We start from the raw sequence: 22,544 nt of genomic DNA, 5'->3' as shown, positions 1-22,544 counted from the left end.
AAACATTTAAAAAATCTAAAAAATTAAAAATCTAAAAATTTTAAAAAATCTAAAAAAAAAAATTATAGTGGCCAAGGAATTAAATTAAAAAGGCAACATCAACAGTAAAGGACCAAAAAGTGTGAAGGACGAGAAGAATGTAGCCCTCGCATCAAAAGGGAAGGCAAAGAAAGGTCCCAGTCAGGGACAAGGCTCACAGGGAGGAGAGAAGAAGAAAAAGGATCTGTCGAAGATCAAGTGCTTCAGGTGTAGTGAGTTTGGTCACTACAACACTCATGTCCTCAGAGGAAGAAGGGCAAGAAGGAGAAGCAGGAGTAGGCAGCAGCTTCAGCAGAGATAGACAATTTGTCTTCCAAGTTAGAGGATGAATTCGCACTATATGCAACTATACTTCTAGGCGAGAGGTGGAGAGGTGGGGAGACATTGAGCTCTAGATCCCCAGAGTTGCAAAGATTTGGGCAGAGTCATAGAAGTGAACACTAGACAAGTGTTTGCTGCAGGGGCCCACAGTTTTTTGTAGGAGGTTGGATCAGTGTCAGTTGATGCAGTCAGTTCTTGAGGTACAGTTGCAGTACCAGTCGCAGTCAAATGTTGACGGGCACAGTGCAGATGTAGTGAGGACAGACTTAGCGAACGCCGAACAGTGCAGAGGCTAGTAGCAGTCAAAGATTCAAGAGGCAGTTGCAGCAAAGGGACACAGTTCATTCAGTATTCAATACTTTGGATTTCAGTTGTAGTGGTTGCAAAAGTAGTAGCATAAGATAAGTTGCGGTGCAGTGGCAGAGTTGGCATATAGTTGTACAGTTCAGTGTCAACAACAGTATAGATGCAAGGTGGTTCCGCTACAGTTGTGGCAGATGAATCAGAGTTGCGCAGTGGCTTGGTGGGCAGTGACAGGTAGCCACAATTGTCATACATCAACATCATGTATGGGAGGATGATGTTATGAGATAGAGAGAACACCTTCCTCGCTAAGAGGGAGTGTTAGTTTTGTAGCATCAGACAGGTGTTCTAGTCTCGACTTTGGTCAAAGAGGCTAAGGAACACAAGAACTCCAAAACCCAGAAAAAGTTTCAAGAGAAAACACCTAGAGATGGCTCAATTAAGTTAATTAGTTAGGAATTAAATTTTTCCTAGGTCTTAAGAAAAGTGACTAATTAAGAAATAATTGAGAAAGGTGAGATTTCTCTAGAAACTCACATGGATCAAGTCGGAGATAATCTTAGCCATTGATGAGGACTTAATCATAGTCGTTGGTGAGCCAATGAGAGATTATAGGAGGAGGTCGATGGGGTTGGAGCAAGACACACTTGAGATCAATTTTCCTTGGCAGATCAAGCTATCTAACAGCAGCTGAGTAGTGAAGAGAAGTTCGAGCCAAAGGGGAAGCAGAGTCAGTGAGGGGCAGAGGCAGTGATTCCAGAGGAGATTCCGGGTCCGGAGAGGTAATAGCAAGTGACAAAAGTATTCCACAATGAAGTTGCGTCGGTGCTTCAGTGAGCAATTCAATTTAGCTAAGAAGGAGGTCGATTCAACTTCCAGAGGCCGGGATAATTTTCTAGAGGACCAGAGAGTCACTTCCAGCAGCAAAGGCAGGTAGGACGGCTTGATTTATGGCTAATCTAAGCCACATGTGTGGAGGTCTGCGCAATAGGGCCTGCACAAGATTTGGACGGCCAGTTTTCAGAGGGAGCCAAAAGCCGAGATTCCTTATGGAGAGAGAAAATTTTCTCTCTAATTATTTTTGTCAGATATTTGTTGAGGATTGCTAGTTTTTGGCATCCATTTTGTACTCAGATTATTTCAATGCTGCTTAATAATAAAACCCTCATCTACTACACTGGTTTTCCCACATTGGTTTTTTACAGGGACATTTGTCCAAAAATAACTATATCAAATCTATTGTGTGTGTGCTAATATTTTCTTAGTTTCCAATGTTTTTATGGTAAAAATTGTAGTTGTGATTTTATTTGTTATTTTTCATAGCAAATAAACTGCACTTAATTTAATCAGTTGGAAGAATAGCTTCCAGTTGTTGCAATAGACTTAAAATTTTCACAAGGATGATGATTTTGATTATGACAATTAGCACTTGTAGGTTGTAGTCGTAGTATTGTAGACTATATTATCATACTATCATGCTATTTTGGACTATTGAGGCCTTTTAGAGCCTGCTTCTTGATGTTTTATGGTTCAACAATGTTTTGCACTAAATGATATTTTGGTTATATGAATAATTACTTACTATATAAATGAGAACTTTTGCATATTTGAGTACAAATGGCTTGGATTCATATGGATGCACATGAATATATATGTTTTTCTTTAAAATATGGATATTTTATGTGTTTTTGGTAAACCTATTTTTTGGTCCAGTTTTTTTACTGGTTCCAACCAGTTCTAAGTCCACAAGGTTTTCCAATTTGGTTATGATAACATTGATAAGTACTATGTCACCTTCATAGATGACTATTCTTGGAAGGCATGGATCTTCTTTATGAAGATGAAGGAGGAGGTCTTCTCCAAGTTCATGGAGTTCAAGGCCTTGGTAGAAAACCAAACCGGGAAGAAGATCAAAGCATTGAGGAGTGACAATGGTGAGGAATATGTCTCCAATGCTTTCAGGGACGTGTGTGCCAAGGAGGGCATCAAGATAGAGCTTACAGCACCCCATAACCCTCAGCAGAATGGGGTGGTTGAGAAGAAGAACCGTAGCATAGTTGGAGTGGCCAAGGCCATGTTGCATGACCAGGGGTTGCCCATGTTCTTATGGGCAAAGGCATGCAACACTGCAATATTTCTATGGAACGAGAGTCCACACATGGTGCTTACACGAGTTACACCAGAGGAGGCTTTCACTGGAAAGAAGCCTGAAATTTCTCACTTATGCATTTTTGGGACGAGTTTACTGCCATGTGCCCAAAGAGAGCAGGAAGAAGTTGGAGCCCACAACTGAAAAGGAAATTTTCATGGGTTATTGTGAGGCACCTCAAGCATACAATTTGTACGTACCATCACTCAAGAAGATAGTTATCATGTGCGATGTGAGGTTTGGAATACAAAGCTCAGAGGGAGAACTTGGAGCAAGAGCAGGTTGGAGTGCCCGAGGACAAGCTTCTCGCGCCCAAGCAAGTGCCTCAACGAGTACCACAGACTAAGTCTCAGTCAAGTGGCAAGCGGGTCATAGCGACATGAAAAGGACTCATTGTTGGATGAGGAGTAGAGACCGGGACAAGTGGAGGCAGCCACTCAGTTAGCAACTCCCAACATCGGGAGGAAGAGAGATAAGTGGGCCAAGAGGTTGGTTCAGGAGGCCCAAGAGCAGGTAGAGACACCCAGCTCTACATTCAAGCATAGCAAGTAGTCACATAGGTACACTGAGTACATGGCATTCATGACTAATTTGTTAGACTCAAAGCCTTCTTGTTAAGAGGAGGCAACCTCTCAGCAGGTTTTGTGAGATGCCATGGTGGAGGAATATTCCTCCATCATGAAGAACAATGTCTGGGAGATTGTACCACATCCACAGGGCAAATCAGTGGTAAGCTCACACGGGTGTACAAGGTGAAGCATGGAGCAAATGGGAGTGTGGAGAAGTACAAGGCCAAGGTGTCCAAGGGATTCTCATAGGTTGAGGGCACTGACTATGAGTAGGCATTTGCTCCAATGGCTCATTATTCATCCATCAAGATGATTCTGGAACTTGTAGCTTAGATGGGGTGGAAGATCCACCAGATGGACATGAAAACAGCATTCCTCAATGGGGGTGGTTGAGGAGGAGATTTATATGGAGCAGCCAGAGGGTTTTGGGACTTTCAGCAAAGACACTCATGTCTATTTGTTGAAAAGATCTTTTTACGGGCTTAAGCAGGCACCGAGAGCATGGTACACTCGCATTAACAGCTACCTTTAAGGATTGGGCTTCACTAAGAGTGAGGCGGATGCCAACCTATAATACATCACGGTTGGAGGGATTTTGCTCATTCTAGTGCTCTATGTTGACGATCTTATCTTGACTGGAGTAGACAGCTTGATTCAGGATTGCAAGGAAGATCTTGCAAGAGAGTTTGAGATGAAGGACATAGGGCTTATGCACTATTTCCTTGGGCTGGAGGTATGGCAGGGTGATGGGGAAATCTTTTTGGGGCAAGGGAAGCACACTATAGAGATTCTCAAGAGGTTTCTTATGCGAGACTGCAAGCCCATGACCACGCCTCTAGTCACAAACTAGAAGAAGGTGGATGTTATTAAAGCAGAGCGAGTAGATGCCACGTTGTACAAGAAACTCATTAGGTCGTTGATGTACTTAGTCAACACACAGTCTTACATATGTTTTACAGTGAAACAGTTGAGCCAGTTCATGATGGAGCCTACCAAAGTTCACTAGGTTGCTACCAAGCATGTCTTAAGGTATCTTAAAGGCACAACAAATTATGGGTTATGGTACAAACAGGTTGATGGAGTGAGGCTTGAGGGCTTCACAGATGCAGATTGGGAAAGCAACTCTACAGATTGGAAGCGTACTTCAAGTTGTGTCTTCAGCATTGGGTCAGCAATTGTTTCCTGGTTCAACAAGAAGTAAAGATCAGTTGCACTTAGTTCAATAGAGACTAAATACCTATGTTGCACTGGTTTTGGGGACAGGGGAACGAGTCCCCAGAACGGCAAGAGCACACCCCCAAATTTTCAGGGGACGGCAATCATATATATATATATAACATTTGTAGTTGTATCAAGCTTGTAAGCATAACAAGCTATACGTTATAGTATTATACACAACCCTTACACTCGCCAATTAAAATCTCAAACAATTTAAAAAATGGTTGAATGACATTCCATTATTGGCCACTAGACATGAGCTTTAGCTTTAGGAAATTTAAGTGTAGCTACTTTAAATTTTATATAAGGTCCATGAACAATCTATCACATAGCACTGCCTTTATAGCATTTTTTTCCTCATATTTCTTGTTAATGATGACTATGTTAAACATAAAAGGCATTCCCTTTTCAATAGGTTTTGAAAACTTTTACAGTGGTGTTGAAAACCACTATAAAATACTTTGGCTTTCTAAAGATATTAAATTTATATTTCAAATTAAGGTATTGAATAGGACTTTATTTAAACATTTAGTACCCAATCCAATTCACTACTATCTCATTGTTTTCACAACGCTTGGGGTTGGGATGATGGAAGCACTGAGCTTGAATGAGTCCTCAAAACCCACATACAATATATAAAAGCTGAGATGATCCAAAAAGTGAACAAAAAAAAAAACACACAAGAATCAACCTTTTAAAACATTGTATTTTCTATTTTCTTGACATGCAGGCTACTTTTTGTAATTTTACCATTGAAAATACAACATCTAAATCACTAGAAATCCAAAATGAAACCCATCATACAAAACACATGTTTTGAGTTATAACTTGTACAAAAAATTTAGATTCGATGCATTCCAAAAAAATGAATGGGAAAAATGATCATATTGTTCAATGATCAATCATCAATGTCCATGATTGTAAAAATTGAAGCTATATGCTTGGATTATCTCTAAAACCTTCCCAAAACATCCCTGAAATCTTCCCGAAAAACGCTTGAAATCTGCCAAAGACATCCTTGAAATCTGTTTGGAACATTCCTAAAATTTGTTAGGAACGTCTTAGGGACGGCCAGCAAGTCCCCAACTGCCCGATGGAGTCCCCAATAGTTTGGGGACGTTTCCAAAGGATCTAAAAGTCCCTGGAATGTGGGGACACAGGGTACGTGAGTATTTTTGGGGGGATGGGTCCCCGTGCAACATAGCTAAATACATGGCTACTAGCTTGGCAACATGTGAAGCCATCTGGATGAGGAAGTTGCTTGTGGGTCTTTTCAAGTAGGAGTTGGAGCCCATCGTGATTTACTATGACAATCAGAGTTGCATTAAGCTCTCTAAGAATCTATTTTTTATGATTGCTCCAAGCACAACAAGATCACATACCATCATCTTAGGGACTGTGTGCAAAAAGGGATAGTAAAGCTACCGTACATTCCCATAGATGAGCACGTTGCAGATACCTTTACGAAGGGCTTAGTCAAAGGCAAGTTCATGTTTTTCAGAGGTAAGTTAGGAGTTGTACAGAATCCCTTCCTCACTAAGAGGGAGTGTTGAAAATGTAGCTAAGGAAGGTCTTCTGGCTTGTGCCTTAGCCAGTAAAGACCTCGAATTGTCTTTCTCTAGCATGAATGTGAATTCATGAGATAGACTTCAGTGTGATGAGTTGATTTCCAATTCACTGGAATGGTCATCAGTGGATTACAAGCATAATGCTGGAGCTTGAGTTCATTAGAGACTTCTTCAGTTAGACTATAGGATGAGTTGGCATTTACAAGTTCAGTTTGAACGAGTTAAGACTCTAGAGACAAGTGAAGAGAGGACGAGTTGAGTCCTCAGTTAACTCGATTCACAACTAGAGGAAATCAAGGAGCAACTTCGCCAATTAACTAAGAGCTAGTCCAAGAATAACTAAGACTTGCTCCAGTTAACTGAAAAAAGCAACTCGTTGCACCAGTGTGAACAACCATAGGAACTTGGCCTCTTGCATGCATCAAAAGTCTATTAAGGAAAGAGAAGGACGACGACACGAAGATTGATTATATTTTTTTGTTGCCAGAGTGCATTGGTTGAGGAATGAAGATCAAGAATTCAAAGAGAAAGCTAAGGTTAGTTTCAATAGGAAACAATTGTGTGAGTAGGTTGAGATCAAAAGGCAAGGCCGAGAAAAGTGATCAAGGAGCAGGCCAAGAGCAATTGTGGAGCTAAGATTAGTGAGAATAAAGTCGAGAGCTTTCTCAGAGGTTATTTGTTGGTTGCAGTAGCAACACATTGAATTATAAAAGATTTATTTGTCAAAGAACAATCAATAAGAAGACCACAACAAAGAAAGCAGGTTTTCCCATTTGGGTTTCCTGGGTAAAACAGTAGTGTCAAATCTGTGTGCGCGTGTGTTTTTATCCCAATTCTCTTCCGTTGCATGTTGAATGTTAAGAAACTATGTATCTTGGTGAAAGCTAAACTTGGTTTTAGTTTTCGCTGCCATTGATTTTTCAGTAAATTCATCTAAGTAGTTGCAAAAGTTTCAAGAAAATTAACAACTTGCTCAAGTATTGAGTAAGTTGCTTTTGTAATTTAACCTAAGTCTAACTTAGGAAAAACACATATTAATTTATGATGGAGATTGAACTAAAGAAACTAAGGAAAAGTAAAGTATTTGCTTTCGTGAATTATGTTTTAATCACGAAAAGTAAAGTATTTACTTCAGTGAATTATGTTTTAATCTCAATCGTTGATCTCAAGTGAGGCGAGAACTAATCTAAATTGTCAATCACTTTGGAGATTAGGGTTAGTGATTTAGCTCAATGAGAAGTTATGAAAGCAAGGCTAAGGAGAGGAGAAAGACACACCACACAATGAGCACAAGACTTGAGAAGATCTCAATGGATGCAAGGATGCAACATAGGAGATACAGATTAGCTAAGCAGATCAAGGACAAATCTAGGACTTGATAAGCTGGATCAAATCCAGGGTATGTTGTATTTGTAAATTTCTCCATGAGCCATTATCATAAGATGGGAGCCCAAGTAGGTTCAGATTATTATTAATGAAGAATTGATTTGATTGGGTAGAAATTTGTTTGTGTTAATGTGTGATTGAGATTGGTTGTGCTTCCACTAAGTAATTTCTTTTGTTTATGTAGAGAGAGAGAGAGATGATTGATTGAAAATTTCCATAGGGGAGAGGAGTTGGCCACCTACTATGGGATTATGGATACCCAATTGCTTGTTGGTTTCATTATTAAAATCTTATTAAAAACAAGAATGTTAACAAACTATTTCAAAAGCAAGCTTCTCGAAAGAAATAGGAAATGCATTGCCTAGATAACTATCTAGACAACCCACTCTCCACATCTTCCCTGTTTGATGATGTTGGAGGAAAATCACACATTTTTGGAAAGAATTTATTAGCATGCATGGTAAGTTTTGGCCCTTACTACAGTCAAGTCTTGCTGCCTCTCCTTTCTAAATATGTAGCTTGAGGAAAGGGTATGGCATCATCCACAATTTGTGCACAATAATTCAAATGTCTTACTTGGACTCTTTGGGAACAGCATAGCCCACTTGTATGAGCAAGAGAAAAAAGAAAAATTGCATAATGTCAATCGTGGCAATACCAAAGAGATTGTACAGAATAGGTTGGCACTCCCAACAGTTAGGGATTACAACAAGAAATCACTTGAAAATTCTATTTCAAGTCTAGACAATGTTGAAGAGTTTGATGGGGATAACTTGACAAATTTTGAAGAGCACATATTGTGTTATTGTTAACCTAGTGATGGGTCACCTTACTTCCCTTTCCTTTGGCCTGGGTGTTTATATCCATTTCTCTTGGCCAAAATTGTTTACATTTATTCATCAACTTCCTATTACTTGTGAGATTAAATGCAAGGATCTTTAAGACTTCAACCTTGGACATTAAATTATTTGAGTTGTTGTGTCCAAAATTTGAAAAGTGTTTGATTATCTAAAATTATGTAGCTTGAAATTTCTTATTATTCAAGTTTTAAATGGTCTATAAAATGTTTCATTGTATTGTCCAATGTTCCTTCTCTATCAAAATTGGGATTTGGGACTCATATTTCTCAAGATAGAAGAAATTCTCATTGATTGTCCTCAAAGTTTGTGTAATGTCTCTTTGACTATTATGTGTTGTCTACAAATTTTTCCTGGAATTTGTTGGAAAATCAAGGTATTTGTTTATTAATGTTGATTCTCCTTACTTGATAATTACTTGTGATATTTGTTGCCTTTTTATTATTTAGTTTTACTTCTTCATCAAGCAATTACCAAAACATGAAGATCACAAAGACACAAAGAACACAAGATATAAGCTCCAAGCCAGGGCAAAACTCCACAATTAGGGAAAACCCAAACAATTCTCTTCTTATAGAATCAGATGTTGGCATTATGACACAGATTTGGCACTATGACGCAGGTGTTGTCCTTGATGGCAACTCACTCAGATGACAAATCACAGTTCAGACTCTCAGAATGAAGAAAGAGAAGTATACACAGTTTCCTCATTGACAGAGGCGCGTGTACACGCGGGTTCGCAGACCAAAAGGCATTATGGCGTACACACGCACTTTCACAGAAGGAAAGGCGCGTACATGTTGGAAAACTTAGTTTTGGTCCATGGTATTTTGATCCATGGTATTGGTCCAAGGTATCCTGTCCGAAGTGTTGACCCCAGGTATTTGGTCCAAGGTATTGGTTCTAAGTGGTTTTGGTCCATGGTATTGAGTAAGGCCTAAGACTATAAAAGGAGGAGAACATCATTAGGCAAAGGCACTCATGTATTGAATATCTAATGAAGAGCAAGATCTAGAATACAGGTTATTGGGTTATGGTGCACAGCTGGATCTGAATCAAGGATGAACCTTAGCGCTTGAGGAAGGATAAGATCTAATGATGGGTCAAGGTCTTAAAGCTTGAAGTTCACCTTAGCAAAGGCGCGCATACACGCTGGTTCTGCATATCAAAACAGCATATACATCTTAAAATTGATTTGCAAATCTGTACGCAGGTTCGCCTTGAGAAAAGTGCGTATGCACGCAGGTTCGCCTTGAGAAAAGTGCGTATGCACGCAGGTTCGACACATTGAAGTAGCGTATACCTCATAAAATATGCTTTAGCTACTTCTGGTTACTGTTACAGTGTTCTGGGTTCTGGTTACTGTATTCTGGTTACAGCATTCTGAAAAGTGATTGATTGATTCAGTTGTGGTTGGTGCAAAGGAGATTGATTGATGCAGATGTATTTGATGTTTGAATGATGTTATTGATGGATCCAATCTGAAAATTTATGAAACGTGGTCCCTAGAAGAAAAGAGAAGGTTGTAGCCTTCTGTAGGCCGGCACCTACGTACTAGTAAACATATCAACTAGTATAAGAGCTAGGGGGTTGTAGCTCCCTTCCAGGAGAAGCTAGAGAACGAGAGAAGGTTGTAGCCTTCTGCAGGTAGAAGCCTGCGTATTGGTATAAGACTGCACCAGTACAAAAATTGTAAAAAGAAGTTTCTTATTAAAAAGAAGATAGAGACGATTGCAACAGGTGGTTTTCACCCACATTGGGTTTCCACCTTATATCTTGTGTTCATGTGTGTGTGATTGTCTGTTCTGTTTTACTGCACCTAGTTACTGTTTATATGGTTTTGATGCACTGAGTAAAGATCAACATATGATAAATTAACTGAATCATGAGTTTGCAAGATATACGCTAGTTGCCTTAAATACAGTTGCGTATACACGCAAGTTCCATTAACTGAAGTAACGTATATGAATCTGATTATGGAAATGAACTATTATTAACTTGCTAATACTGATTCCCCCCCCCCAAGTATTATTTGCAACATTAGATCAAAATGAGACTTCCAAGAACCAAAGACCAAGTCCAAGACCTCCTCAAGCCCCAAGTCAGCCTTCCAAAAGTCTTATCAAAGTTCTCCAAGTCAAATATGGTAAACCTCCACAAATTTTGTTCTAAGTCAGAATCTCGTCCCTCTTCCTCAGGTTTGCAATTCAGCCTACAATCTTCGGCCTTGCAACAACTACAAAAACCCTAGGATCTTCGCACGTGTGAGAGAAAATGATCAAAAAATCATATTTTCCTTCTTCTCTTTGACTTGCTCCTCCTTCCTTGTCCTTCACTCTTCTTTCTTCCTTTCTTGGTGCAGAGATCGAATGCTTGAGTGAATGTCCAAATAGGTCGAAGTCTCTTCCAATATATACCCTTCTCAAGGGGTTGAATAGGCCTCTCCTAGGCCGACTTTCTCTGGCAGGGTTGACTTGGTCTTGGGAGACAAAATTGACTTTCTAATATAAAAAATATTTTTTCTTTCTTGTTACAAATTGCCCAAATGGGTCTTATACATATGACAAAGACTCTTTTGACTCATTAAACCCTAGGAGCATGAAGAACATGCTTGACCTAGACTTGAGCATGAAACCCATGCTTAAATAAAATTATTTTTCTTCTTTTACATAAAATATACATTGGTACAAGTACAAAGATGATTATGAAGACCGAACCTAATTACTTTTCCAACGGAATTCTATGTTGAATCCTCGAATTATGTGTCATTTCCTCTTCGAATTTTGTGCTAGCACATTGAAATTTAGTAAATTCAAAATGAAATTCAATTTCCAACCCCAACTCAACAAATAATATGCCTTTCTTTCCATGCTTGAGCACCAATGTTTCCTACTGCATTTTCAAGACATTTGAAAGAGGATACATCTTTTTGACACTAACATCAAACTGACTATTCTTGGTTATAATATTTGGCGGCCTAGTCATGCCTTATCTCATTGGGCACATTTGACAAAGTCCATTCCATTATGCTCTAACATACAAACCATTGTAAAGGAACTATCCTACAAACCATTATTCATGTCAAGTTTGGTGCCTATCCTTTATGCTTTGATATCATTTTAGGCTCGTCTTTTTTCCTTTCTATGATTCCATGCAAGACTCAACTAGTAGACAAGAGAGAAACCCTTATTTGTCCCTTAGATCTTTGGAGGAGATTGCCTCCTTAGGCTTCTTAGAACATATATGGTATTGGTTCTTGAAGCCTTATTCACTCCTTCAATACATCAACATTTTCTAAAGAATGCCTCTATGCCTTTCATTACTCTTTGGACACCCATGGTCACTTCCTCCCTCTAGAAGAAGAGAAGAGGCAAGGTAGTCAAAGATCACATATACCAGAAGTACATACAAGGCATATGATCCCCCTCCCCCCCACCTCAAGCTCATTCCAAAATGGCAAGATTGCCTCCTCAAGCTTCTTAGAACATAAATGGTATTGTTTCTCAAAGCCTTCTTCACTCTTTCAGTCCATCAACATTTCTATTGAATGCCTCTACCCCTTTCACTACTCTTTGGACACCCTTGATCACTTCCTCCCTCTAAAAGAAAAGAGGAGGCAAGGTAGTCAAAGATCATATATACCATAACTACATACAAGGCATATGATTTCCCCTCCTCGAGCTCATTCCAAAATGGCCTTCTATTATATGCCTTTTTTATGAATGCAGGATGGTTGCATTGTCTACATCAATTACATTTGACGTTGCTGGTCATATGGCCTCACGATTTTGCTTGGTCAACTGCAAAAGTAGTTCTCAATGCTTACAAGTTGAGTATCAACACATCTTGTGTGTCACGCCCCTACACTTGCGGTAGTCTTCCAACCGCATGTAGCGAGGTGCGGCACCACCGAACGCTTTCTTTTCAACAATACTAACATTCGTGGACTACGCCTACTCCAACATTAACATACTTAGTTTGTGTTTCGCAACCAAGTAAAAGCATTATCCTTTATACTTAATGAAGCCCATACTCATTCATTATCCATATGCAATTAACCGAGAACAATAACAATTGCAAACAAGTATAAAGGGAGGGGCAACTCCCGAAAAGTCTGCCCAACAATTTATTATAACAGTTTCTTCAATAATACATCATCAAGTATACTTGGCAAAACTCCAAGTCTATACTTAGAATAATTTACAACGCAGACTTAAACTGCCTTTACAACACTTGTGCCAATCTTACATGGTAGGAGGGTGCTCACCCGAGACACCTAGAACTCCCCCTTAAGCCCTGCACAAATCTGTACACTTATCACTTGACATACCGCACACTTTACTAACCATCACCCAAGAAACAGCCCTGCGCAATCTCTAAGACAATGCGCATGAGTTATGCGCATGTCTTACCCCAATCTGCGCACTCTTGTCTTCTTGCTTGTGCGTACTCCTCAAGTGCGAAGATGTATTCGATGGTTTGAAATGAATCGCAGTCCATTCAATATATATGCTAGTGAGGTCGCAAATCCATCCTCGGCCGACCTTCCAATTATTAACACGAACGCCCACGTTTAGCTTGCCTCCAACGTCGGCTCGCCCAAGTGCGGGTGCGTTCTCACACATGCCCTCGTCGTTTACTTCGCGCCCGCCTTGCGCCCGTCGTTCATCTCTCGGAGGCCTTACACTGTGGATGGAGAGTATTTGTTAGTGATGCCATCTCTAAGAGGCTGCTACTACGGAACAAATGTCACATTTATTATAAGATCCAAGGGAAATGCCACTACTAACTACTTGGTTGTTCACAAAGGAACTTTGCCCATCCAGCCAAGTAACCATCACTGTTAGGATTTGAGAGTCATTTTCCCCGTCTTCAACAGAAATCAAGGATGATTTCCTCTCAACAAGGAGTAATAAATGAGACCTGGCCTAGTGAACATGTGCAAAAAATGTATTGTGTTTGTACTTTACCCTCTCTTTTGGAAGCATCATTTCCTTAGAAGAAAACAGACCTTCAATGGTTACACGTTATCTCATACCACCAAAGGTTTAAGCTAAAAGTGCTCTGCTATCCGGACAGGAATAAATTTCAAGTCTCCGATGTCCTTCAAAGGCCATTTACACATGACATATAAAATTAATTAATTAATTAATTAATTAAAAAAAAAATCATTAATGTCACACAAACGACCATAAAATTAGGGCAATGGTTGAAAAAAAAAATACACCCAAGATCTGAAAATACTATGTGGGGGTACGAAAGCAAATATTCGTAGAGGATCATGCCTAATTTTCACTCGTAGATGCAAGGCCACATTAAAATTTCTTAAGATCGGAAATGGATAACTAGTCAAGCAAGTAGCCTATATAATCAACTGGACAGCCGATGCCCCATTATCAGCCCGGTGCTATTGTAGAGCGAGAGTCAAAACCAGTCTGGCTACCACTAGAAACCAGTCCCCTGGATCTCCCCTTCCCATGGTACTGTAAATAATTAGGTACAAGTGATAAAGAAATGGTAAATTCAAAAAGAACAATGATACCATCTATGAGAGTATCAGACTTCATCCAATTTATTGATTAATTCTGAATGTGCTACAAAATCTATCAACCCTGCAACTGACGAATTTTACATTCTAAAGTCGAGAAAAACCCTGACCTTTAGACTTAAAAACCAACCCCACCATCACAAAATAAACAAACAAATAATAAAACGTAATTCATGTAAGTGTACTTTTGGCACCTGGACAGTATGAGATTGAATGCTGAGTACACGTCCCGTTCCTTGAGGAAGAAGTACGGACGACGGTGGAGCCATTTGAATCTGCGACCTCGTCGTCGTTGTGTGAGGACTGCAGCAGAAAAACCAAAATAACTATTTTGTATATGATAGGACTGTGGGTGTTAATATGATTTACACCAGACTGAATATCTCGATTGCGCGTTACCGAACAGAAGGGCTGAGGGATCTGACGATTTTTCCCAGATGTAACGATGCCCTCGACGATGCTGGATGCAAGAGGGCTGCCCGGGTTGTGTTGATTATTCTGCGTGAAAATTGTGCACAACATATTCCAAATGTCAACATGGAAAGCTCTAACTATGAATCGGGACCAGCAATATGACTTAGCGTGAAAAACTGGTTGTCTTGCATATATTATATAATGTCCCCGCATCTAAGTTGACGATTAAAATGATTTTTAAGTAGTTTTTTCTTAGCACTTGAGAGTCATATTAAATTTGAAGTCTTCCAAGTGTGTTGGGTCTCAACATCGCAGTTGTCTATAACGCGACTTTTTGAAAGCCTTTCCGGCGGGTTTTTCCGGTCGAAATCCGGCAGGAATTTATTGGAATCGCAAGTTTGATAGCTAGTTTCTGCACAATGAAAGTGTCCCAGGGGTTTTCGAGGGTGCTGAATCCAAATATGCAGTTAAAAAACCATTTTAACTGCAAGAAATCAAGATTTAACCTCAATTTCTTCCGCCGGATTCCGTCACCGAAATCTCCAAAAAGTCGCATTATAGACAACTCCCTCAACATCCACCATGGAGAAAATATTATATAATAATATTATGATTTTTAATTATTATTTTTTTCTTTATTTTTCAAATTAATAATTTATATATATATTTATATTTTAAAAAAATCTAAAAATAATTTTAAAAAATTATAACTTTATGATATCAAATTACAACTTTACGATATCATTTATAATTGGAAAAAAAAATATGAAAAAATGGTTAGATTTTTAATAATTCATGATTGTTGTCTATGGGGTCTTAGATAGGCGGTGATCGGGTGTTAAGGTATTTCTTGATGTGAAGTCATCGGTTCGGGTGTTAAAGTATTCCTTGATGTGAAGTCACTCGTTCGAGTGTTAAGGTACTCCTTGATGTGAAGACACCGGTTTAATTCCCCGCCCTGATTGGGGTGATATATTGGACATGATGAAGATGTAGTCTTGTGAAGCTTACAAAAAAAAAAAAATCATGATTGTCTTTAATTCTAACAATCTATGGATGTCTTACATTGTAGTGCAAAAAAATCGTAGGATCAAAAAAATTTGTCAATTATATTAGAATGTGGAACTCATTGAAGTAACCAAAGCGAATGGTTATGGCCATGAAAACTAGCTTTTATAATATCAAAAATAGTTGTCTTGTTTAAAAAAAAATCATTTATGGATGTTTTCACTTTTAATGATTGATTAGTGTTCAACGAAATTGTTTATCACAAAATACTTGTCTTTGACATCTAGTTAATATCATTTCTATTTTAGTTGGCTTTTATCCATTCCATAATAGTGCACCCTTCCACAACATTAAATCCATCACATATTTCACATCTACATAAAAATCTTATCATCGTATTGATGTATGCATCGTTTTACATGTCATTTAATGAGATATCCCCAAAGAAACTTAAACACATTGTTTTTCTAAATTCCCACTTGATTTCACGTGTTGTGACCATTGTCAATTTCTAATAATATAGAAATTGGCATTGCATTTAGTTTACATACTTCATGCATTTGAATCTCGCACTCACCATGTTGCCATTTTATTTACTACCTTTGCCTCTAACATTTATCTTTTTTTAACTCGGTGAATTTATGAAAAAGGTTCTCACTGGAGTTTTCCTATTATATTTTTCAAACTCTCTAAACATGAAAAATCATCGAGCTTTATTTTCTCTGGGCTCATTAAAAAATTACATTGAAAAATCTCACGAGTTATCTTTTATCCTTGTTTTGGACTCACTAAATCTAAACGAAAAAGGTCACCTTGAATTTTTTTCGTCTACTCTCTAAATATGAAAAAGATAATGAGTTATGCCTTTATCAAACTCGTAAAACTTAAACAACGAACGACCCATTTATAAATTGAGACCGAACCACTCCTTTATAGGGTTCGTTAAAAATATTTTGAAGGACTCATCTAAAGGATGAGCTTATACTTCAAGCATATGTTATCCTCCTCAAGCTTGCTTAAAAATAAAAAGGTACTTGCGATAAATGGTGGGGGGAATCTGGGAAGGGAATATATATATATATAGCAGCAAGTTTCTCTTGAACATGACACCTTATCACTTCTTGTGTCAAGGTTATCTATTTGTCTCTTGTTGATCATACCCCTTAGAAAAGTCTTACACTTTAGTCTATGATCCACTTTTTGAGTCATTGCTGCCAAGACAATTATTATGTTGCCAATATGTTCAAGAGAAGTTCTACATGAGTTAGCCATTTTTTACAATTCCTAAGATTTCTATCGTGTCAACCACCCTTGAGTCAGTCTTAAATTACTCTATGATTTATTCCACTTCACATCATTATACATGTTTTTCTTCATTGATAGGGGATACATCAAGGCCCTTTTGCGACGAATCACTTCCTATCAACTTCAACACATTATTTGGGAAGTTGATTTAGAAACCATTCAGTATCGTTGAGCTTGCATGCCTCAATGGCAGGTTTCCTCACTTTCGATGATAGGTTTACATCATTGACCTTTGATCGAATGATTCTATGAGAGTTTTGACTTCGGATCATTTATTCACACTTAATAGAATGTACTCAAGTGCCTTAAGGGCCATTTTTTGGTGGTTTCTTTCGCCTTTGTTAACAGTTTTCATCATTAACTAGTAATCAAACAGTTTCTATTGTGTTTGATTTCTTATTCACATGGTTAGAATCGTATTATGGCATGATAGAGATGAAGACCCTGGATGATGTTTGTTCCATCCAAGTTGTGATGGAGACTTTTGAGTATTTATGATTGTTATATATATCCACAATGCATGTCTAGTGGCTATGTTTATACTGAGTCATGAGGGCATGGATCTACAATGCATGTTTGGTGGCCATGACCTTCCTCATTTGACATAGATCTTTGCATATCCATATTTTGAGTATGGGAATGCCTACCTCAGAGATGATATTATTATACTGTAACTCCTTGATTTTTGTTGGCAAGTTTCCAACCAATCTATTTCTTGTCTCACAGCCTTTTCATGATAAAGTACTTCATTCATCATTCTTTTCTAACTTCATACTTTATGGGGCATTTTGTTACACATTATTTTGTTGCATTCATGGCAATTGATATCATACCTCTATCCTTTGTCATCTGAAGTATTATTATCATTAATCCCTAAAGAATATAGATGAAAAAACATTATGTGGAAGATAAAAATCTTGTACAAATATCTTTAAAAACCCTAATTCAAAAGGATGTCGCAAGTTGGACATTAATAGCTTGTGACACTTCATAGTATCACAAGTTGCATACCTAACAGACTGTGATACTATCGTATGTTGCTCATTCACAAGGTGCAACACTATTTTAATGAAGGTAAAAATAAAAAGTATGAGAAGCTTCTAGAAAAGAAGCCTCATGGATGGCATCTCTTCTGAGCGGTTTAGATCTGCCTCGCATCCCTAACTTGTTGGATCTCAACCTACATCCCTTATCCTCCTCCTATCCCTCCCCGAGCCTATAAGTACAACCATCTCCCATTAAGATGGATAATTAGTAAATATCATAAAGGCTTTGGCTTTAGTGAAACTTTGTTGAAATAGCATATCTTTGATCTCAAAACTTTTGAAGGAAAGGTAATGAAATGAAGTACAACTAGAAGGGGACCTAAAACATCAAGGCAACTTGAGGTTGTAACCTCTTCTTTCTACATTAACACAATTACATGTTCATTTCCCACAAATTATTATCTATTTATTTGACAAGTTTTGGTATACAATTTCTTGATCATATATATAAGTTTCATCAAATCATTTTTTAGATTATTTGTGCTTTGATGTTTTGTTTGTTTGTGTTTCTTGCACGTATTTACTTTAGGAGCATTGAGGACAAAGCTGGGAGCTACAACATTTCAAACAATCAGCATGGACAACCTTTGATTAAAAGGTATGAGTTCATCACACTCTTGTTTCCATTAATGATTTGATTGTATGGAATTTAGGGAAAGCTACAAGTTCCTGTCTGTTTTGTTCTAGATATGGGTATCAAATCTGGGTAGCACTCTTGTACGCAAGAGGGATTTGTTCTTAATCACTTTCTCATCTTTGTCTCTGCTCTTATTTCTTTACAAAACCATAACAATTAGTCATTAGTTATGGAAACAAATTGCAATGAAATTGGAACTTATTAGCAAAATTAATTACAAACAAGTTGCTCAATGTTAATTTTAAAAAGCAAACAATAGAAATTAAGCGAACCGAGGGAAATCATGGACTATATCACTTTTTCAATGCTCACATAGTCCATTGCGTTGGTAGTATTTAACGTGTTGATTTATAGTTGTTTTAGTGCATTCATAATGATATGTGTTTGACTATTAAAATGTATGACACGGTTATACCTTTGGTATCTAATATGATTATTATTTCAACACATTTTTGGTATCTAATATGATTATTATTTCAATACAGTCATGAGCTTCTTGACCTCTTAGTATGTGCTTCATGGCATGCATTATTGCCATTTTCTTTACTACATTTGCCTTTGACACTCGCCATGATGTGTAAATTGCCATGGATATTCCACTGGACAGTTTGTCACAACATATCTAATAAAATTGTACTTAAAATTCCAAAATCTACATTATTAGGGTTTATTTCTCTTCAGATTTTTGAATTTGTATATTATTATTTGTTGGGTATGCATGCAAATTAAAATTTATGTAGAAAATAGAGACCAGCTAATTAAAAACTCATAAAACACATTTGACATAATATATATCCTAGGGAACCCTTTCAGAAGAAAACCCAACAGGAAGGTGAGGTTGCTTTGCTCTCTTTCTCTAAATAGAAAATCGTTGTGAGTGCAAAGAAGTGAGTCTTGTGGCCTATGAGATACTACATTGCACAAATCCTCTATGTATGCTCTCTCCATATCCCTCTCATCTACTATGCTCGTTTACGAAACAAGTGCACTAAAAAGAATGGAACCCCTTTTTACTCCTAGTGGCCTGGTTATAACATAGCTCAGTAGCCTACTAGTGGTTAGGTTTGACTCCTTCATTTCTTAACTAGAGATACAATATTAACTCTTCTAGAGTCTTATTCATCATAATCACATGGCCAACTCTTTTACTATGAGTTATGGGGGCTGACGTGACATCCTCTCGAATTATGGTGGTGAAACAGGAATGTCAACTTATGAGGGGCATAACTTTTGCATACAAACTCTAATTGAGGCAATTCTTGTGCCATTTGAAAGGTATATGTGTGTGGAATAAGAAAAAAATAAGTTGATATAAGGCAAGAAAGTTTTACCCCAAAAAAACATTGTTTAATGCCTCAAATTTGCTCTTAAATTGTTTTAGACCCTAATTTACCTAACTAGGTCTTATCAATAAAAATGGTCCTGTGAGTTGATTTCTCCGCTTTTTCCACTCTAAAAGCATAAATATGGATGAAAAATATTATAATGATCTAATTTGGATCACAAATCCCCATTTTGGGAGGCTTTTGGTCCCCCAAAACTTCTTTTGAATGAGGTGAGGAAATTTTTCTCCACCTTCTCTCAGGTGTACCATTTATCTTTTTCTAGAACTTGTCCTTTCCACCCAATCAATGTTGCCCATGTCTCGTAGTTCTAGACCTCTTATACATAATTGTATGTTTTTTCATTTGTGCTTGAGCATTTTATTCCAAATCCTTTATAGAAGGTAGGACATGTTCCCCTTCTTGATCTAGCATGGAAGGCTCATAGAGCTTCGGATTATCCATAATCACAACTGAGTACATGTGCATGTATGGGGGTCTATTGAGTTTGTAGGAATTATTTCCTACCTTTTCTAGTATCTTGAATGGACCAAACCGTATAACCTTGATTTTCTTACCAGGAACCCATAGCCTCTCCTTTTTCAACTGTAACCATACTATGTCCCCCACCTTGAATAATTTCTCTATTCTATGTCTATCATGCTTGGCCTTGTATTCTTCCTATGAATTCTGTAATTTTTCCTATACATGTATATGGATATGCCTGACATTCTAAAAAAAAAATCAACCCTCAAGGCATCCTCTATAAGATCCTCCCTTACTCTCCCTTCTTTCCCATGTGAAATATCCAAATGTGAAGGTGGAAAATATCCAAAACAAGTTTCAAATGGGGACTTACTAGTAGAAGTGGGGATTGCTCTATTACAAGAGTGTTGTATATATACCAAATTTTCATCCCATGTATTTATATGCTTGTGATTGTAACCCCTCAAAATCTACAACAAAGTCTTATTGACTACTTTTTTCTACCCATTTGTTTGTGGATGGAATGTTGTAGACCTCTTCAACTTCATGTGCACATTCTCCCACAATATAGTCTAGAATGCACTGAGAAATCCCATGACTTTGTCTAAAAAATTGCTCCACCTAAACTCATCCAAAGAATAAGTTTGTTGCTTCTTTCCCATTGATAGTATTTCTACAGGGCATTATAACACACATCTTGTTGAACCTGCCAACTAACATGAATAAGTAGTCATGTCCCTTCCTAATTGTCGATAAACCTCACACAAAGTCCATGGAAATGATTTTCTAGGGACAAGTGGGTACAAGTAAGGGATGATATAAACCATGTTTCCTATTACTAGGTGTAATACCTAAAAAGAATAAAAGTAAGGTATACCTATTATCTAAAGCCTTGGAATTTGACTCACTCCTTCTTACCACTTCAACAACTCCACAATGATGGTATGGAAAACATCTCTTCACCCAACCATCGACTCAAGTCAAGAGCTTGCCACCCCTGAGCCCAAATATTTTGTTTCCAGAATTCACAAGTATCTCCTCTTGTCCCCCAAAAAATGCCCCTCTTCTTACTTCCCCCTTTCTTACATAGCTTCCTTCCATCATAAAGTGTGTGATCCCAAAACTCCACTTGTCATAATTATCTTTTATCTTAAGTTGTCTTTCCCTATGTCTTTATTTTTTTGCAATTTGTTAATCAAATTTATTTAGGGCATGACACTAGGCTTGTTGGTACAACAAAACATGCATCCTCTTATGAACCTAGCTACTCATTCTTGCATATTGCACCAATACACATACATATGCAAGTTCACCATTGTGTTACCTACACCAAAGTGCCCTGCAACCTTAAAGGTGTGAGCCTCTCTAATCAACTACAATCACTCACCTTTAGAAATAACAACTTATCCAACTTGTAGAGTAATCGTGATAAAGATGGTAGTCAACAGTGTTGTCACCATCGTACACATGACTATGACTCTGCCACTGTTGAAACATCTCCTTGAAGTCCCCATCCTCTAAATATGCTTCTTTATATACACCATGGATGAATGGCTCTATGTGCGTCAAAGTTCCCAAAGATGTGTTTTTTGATGTGGTTGGCCTTGAAAGCATGTTGGCCCAACTTGTTTGTGTTGTCATTCTTGTACTTGATCACTAAATGAAATTGTTGTAAAAACCCCATCCAGTTGTAATGGCTAGTTTGTTTTAATTTACTTTGGGAATGCATGTATTATAGTGGTTGGTGATCTATGTGGATTATTATCTCCTACGCCATCACATAGTGCTTCCACTTCTTCACAACTTGCATGAAGGCATAAAGATCCTTGTTTTAGGCAGGGTAGTTAAGAACTGCCCCATAAAATACTTCAAAATGGTAGAATACATGCCTTCATCCTTACATCAAGACCATTCCCATAGCATACCCAATCTCATATGTCTCCACTTCGAAGGCCTGTTATAAGTTTGGTAATGCCACAATTGGTGCTTGACTAATATTCTTCTTTAGCCCCTCAAAGACCCTTTGTTAACTCTTTCCCCAATGGAACTCTTACCACTTATCATTATGGCACGGGGACGGGGGGTGTTGTTACCACTGAAAATGAAGCTATGAATTTCCTTAGGTATTGTGTTATCCCTGTTAGTGTCTAGGAGTCACCAGTGATCAAATGGTCTCTTTCATGTCTTAGGTGAAGTTATAAGGTCAAATTTTTATGTCTCAATAGGTTTTCAAATAAAAATTTGGTCACTGGTTTAGCTTGTTTAGGTGTTTTCCTTCTTCCATCATGATTAGGGTTTTAAAAAGTCATTTTGGTACTGCCATCATGGATGGTCATGAGTCATGAGTCGTGGATAGAATCATCATGTC

At 37.9% G+C, this 22,544-nt stretch overlaps 1 protein-coding gene across 2 annotated transcripts in view; it reads right to left on the bottom strand.

The window, feature by feature from the left end:
- Positions 1 to 14,589, bottom strand: part of LOC149179106 (pyridoxal kinase-like) — a 338,385-nt gene extending 323,796 nt beyond the window's left edge. Inside the window, exons 1-2 of one of the 2 annotated variants that reach the window (XR_016258247.1) lie at positions 14,358 to 14,589; positions 14,153 to 14,261 (exon numbers count right to left, since the gene is read on the bottom strand). Coding sequence is in view for 1 of the 2 variants with exons in the window: in XM_089420527.1 (XP_089276653.1) it covers positions 14,153 to 14,261; positions 14,358 to 14,497 (249 nt within the window). In the remaining variant the exon portion in view is untranslated. The remainder of the gene's footprint in view (positions 1 to 14,152; positions 14,262 to 14,357) is intronic. The other variant, XM_089420527.1, reaches the window with a different exon arrangement.
- Positions 14,590 to 22,544: the final 7,955 nt, after the last annotated feature.

The sequence above is a fragment of the Pinus tabuliformis genome, chromosome 4_1, assembly GCF_031772625.1.
Source record: "Pinus tabuliformis cultivar Carrire ecotype Pingquan chromosome 4_1, CPIR1, whole genome shotgun sequence".
NCBI lineage: Eukaryota > Viridiplantae > Streptophyta > Pinopsida > Pinales > Pinaceae > Pinus > Pinus tabuliformis.
The sequence above is the reverse complement of the archived record's forward strand: the minus strand, read 5'-3'. Positions and strand labels throughout refer to the sequence as shown.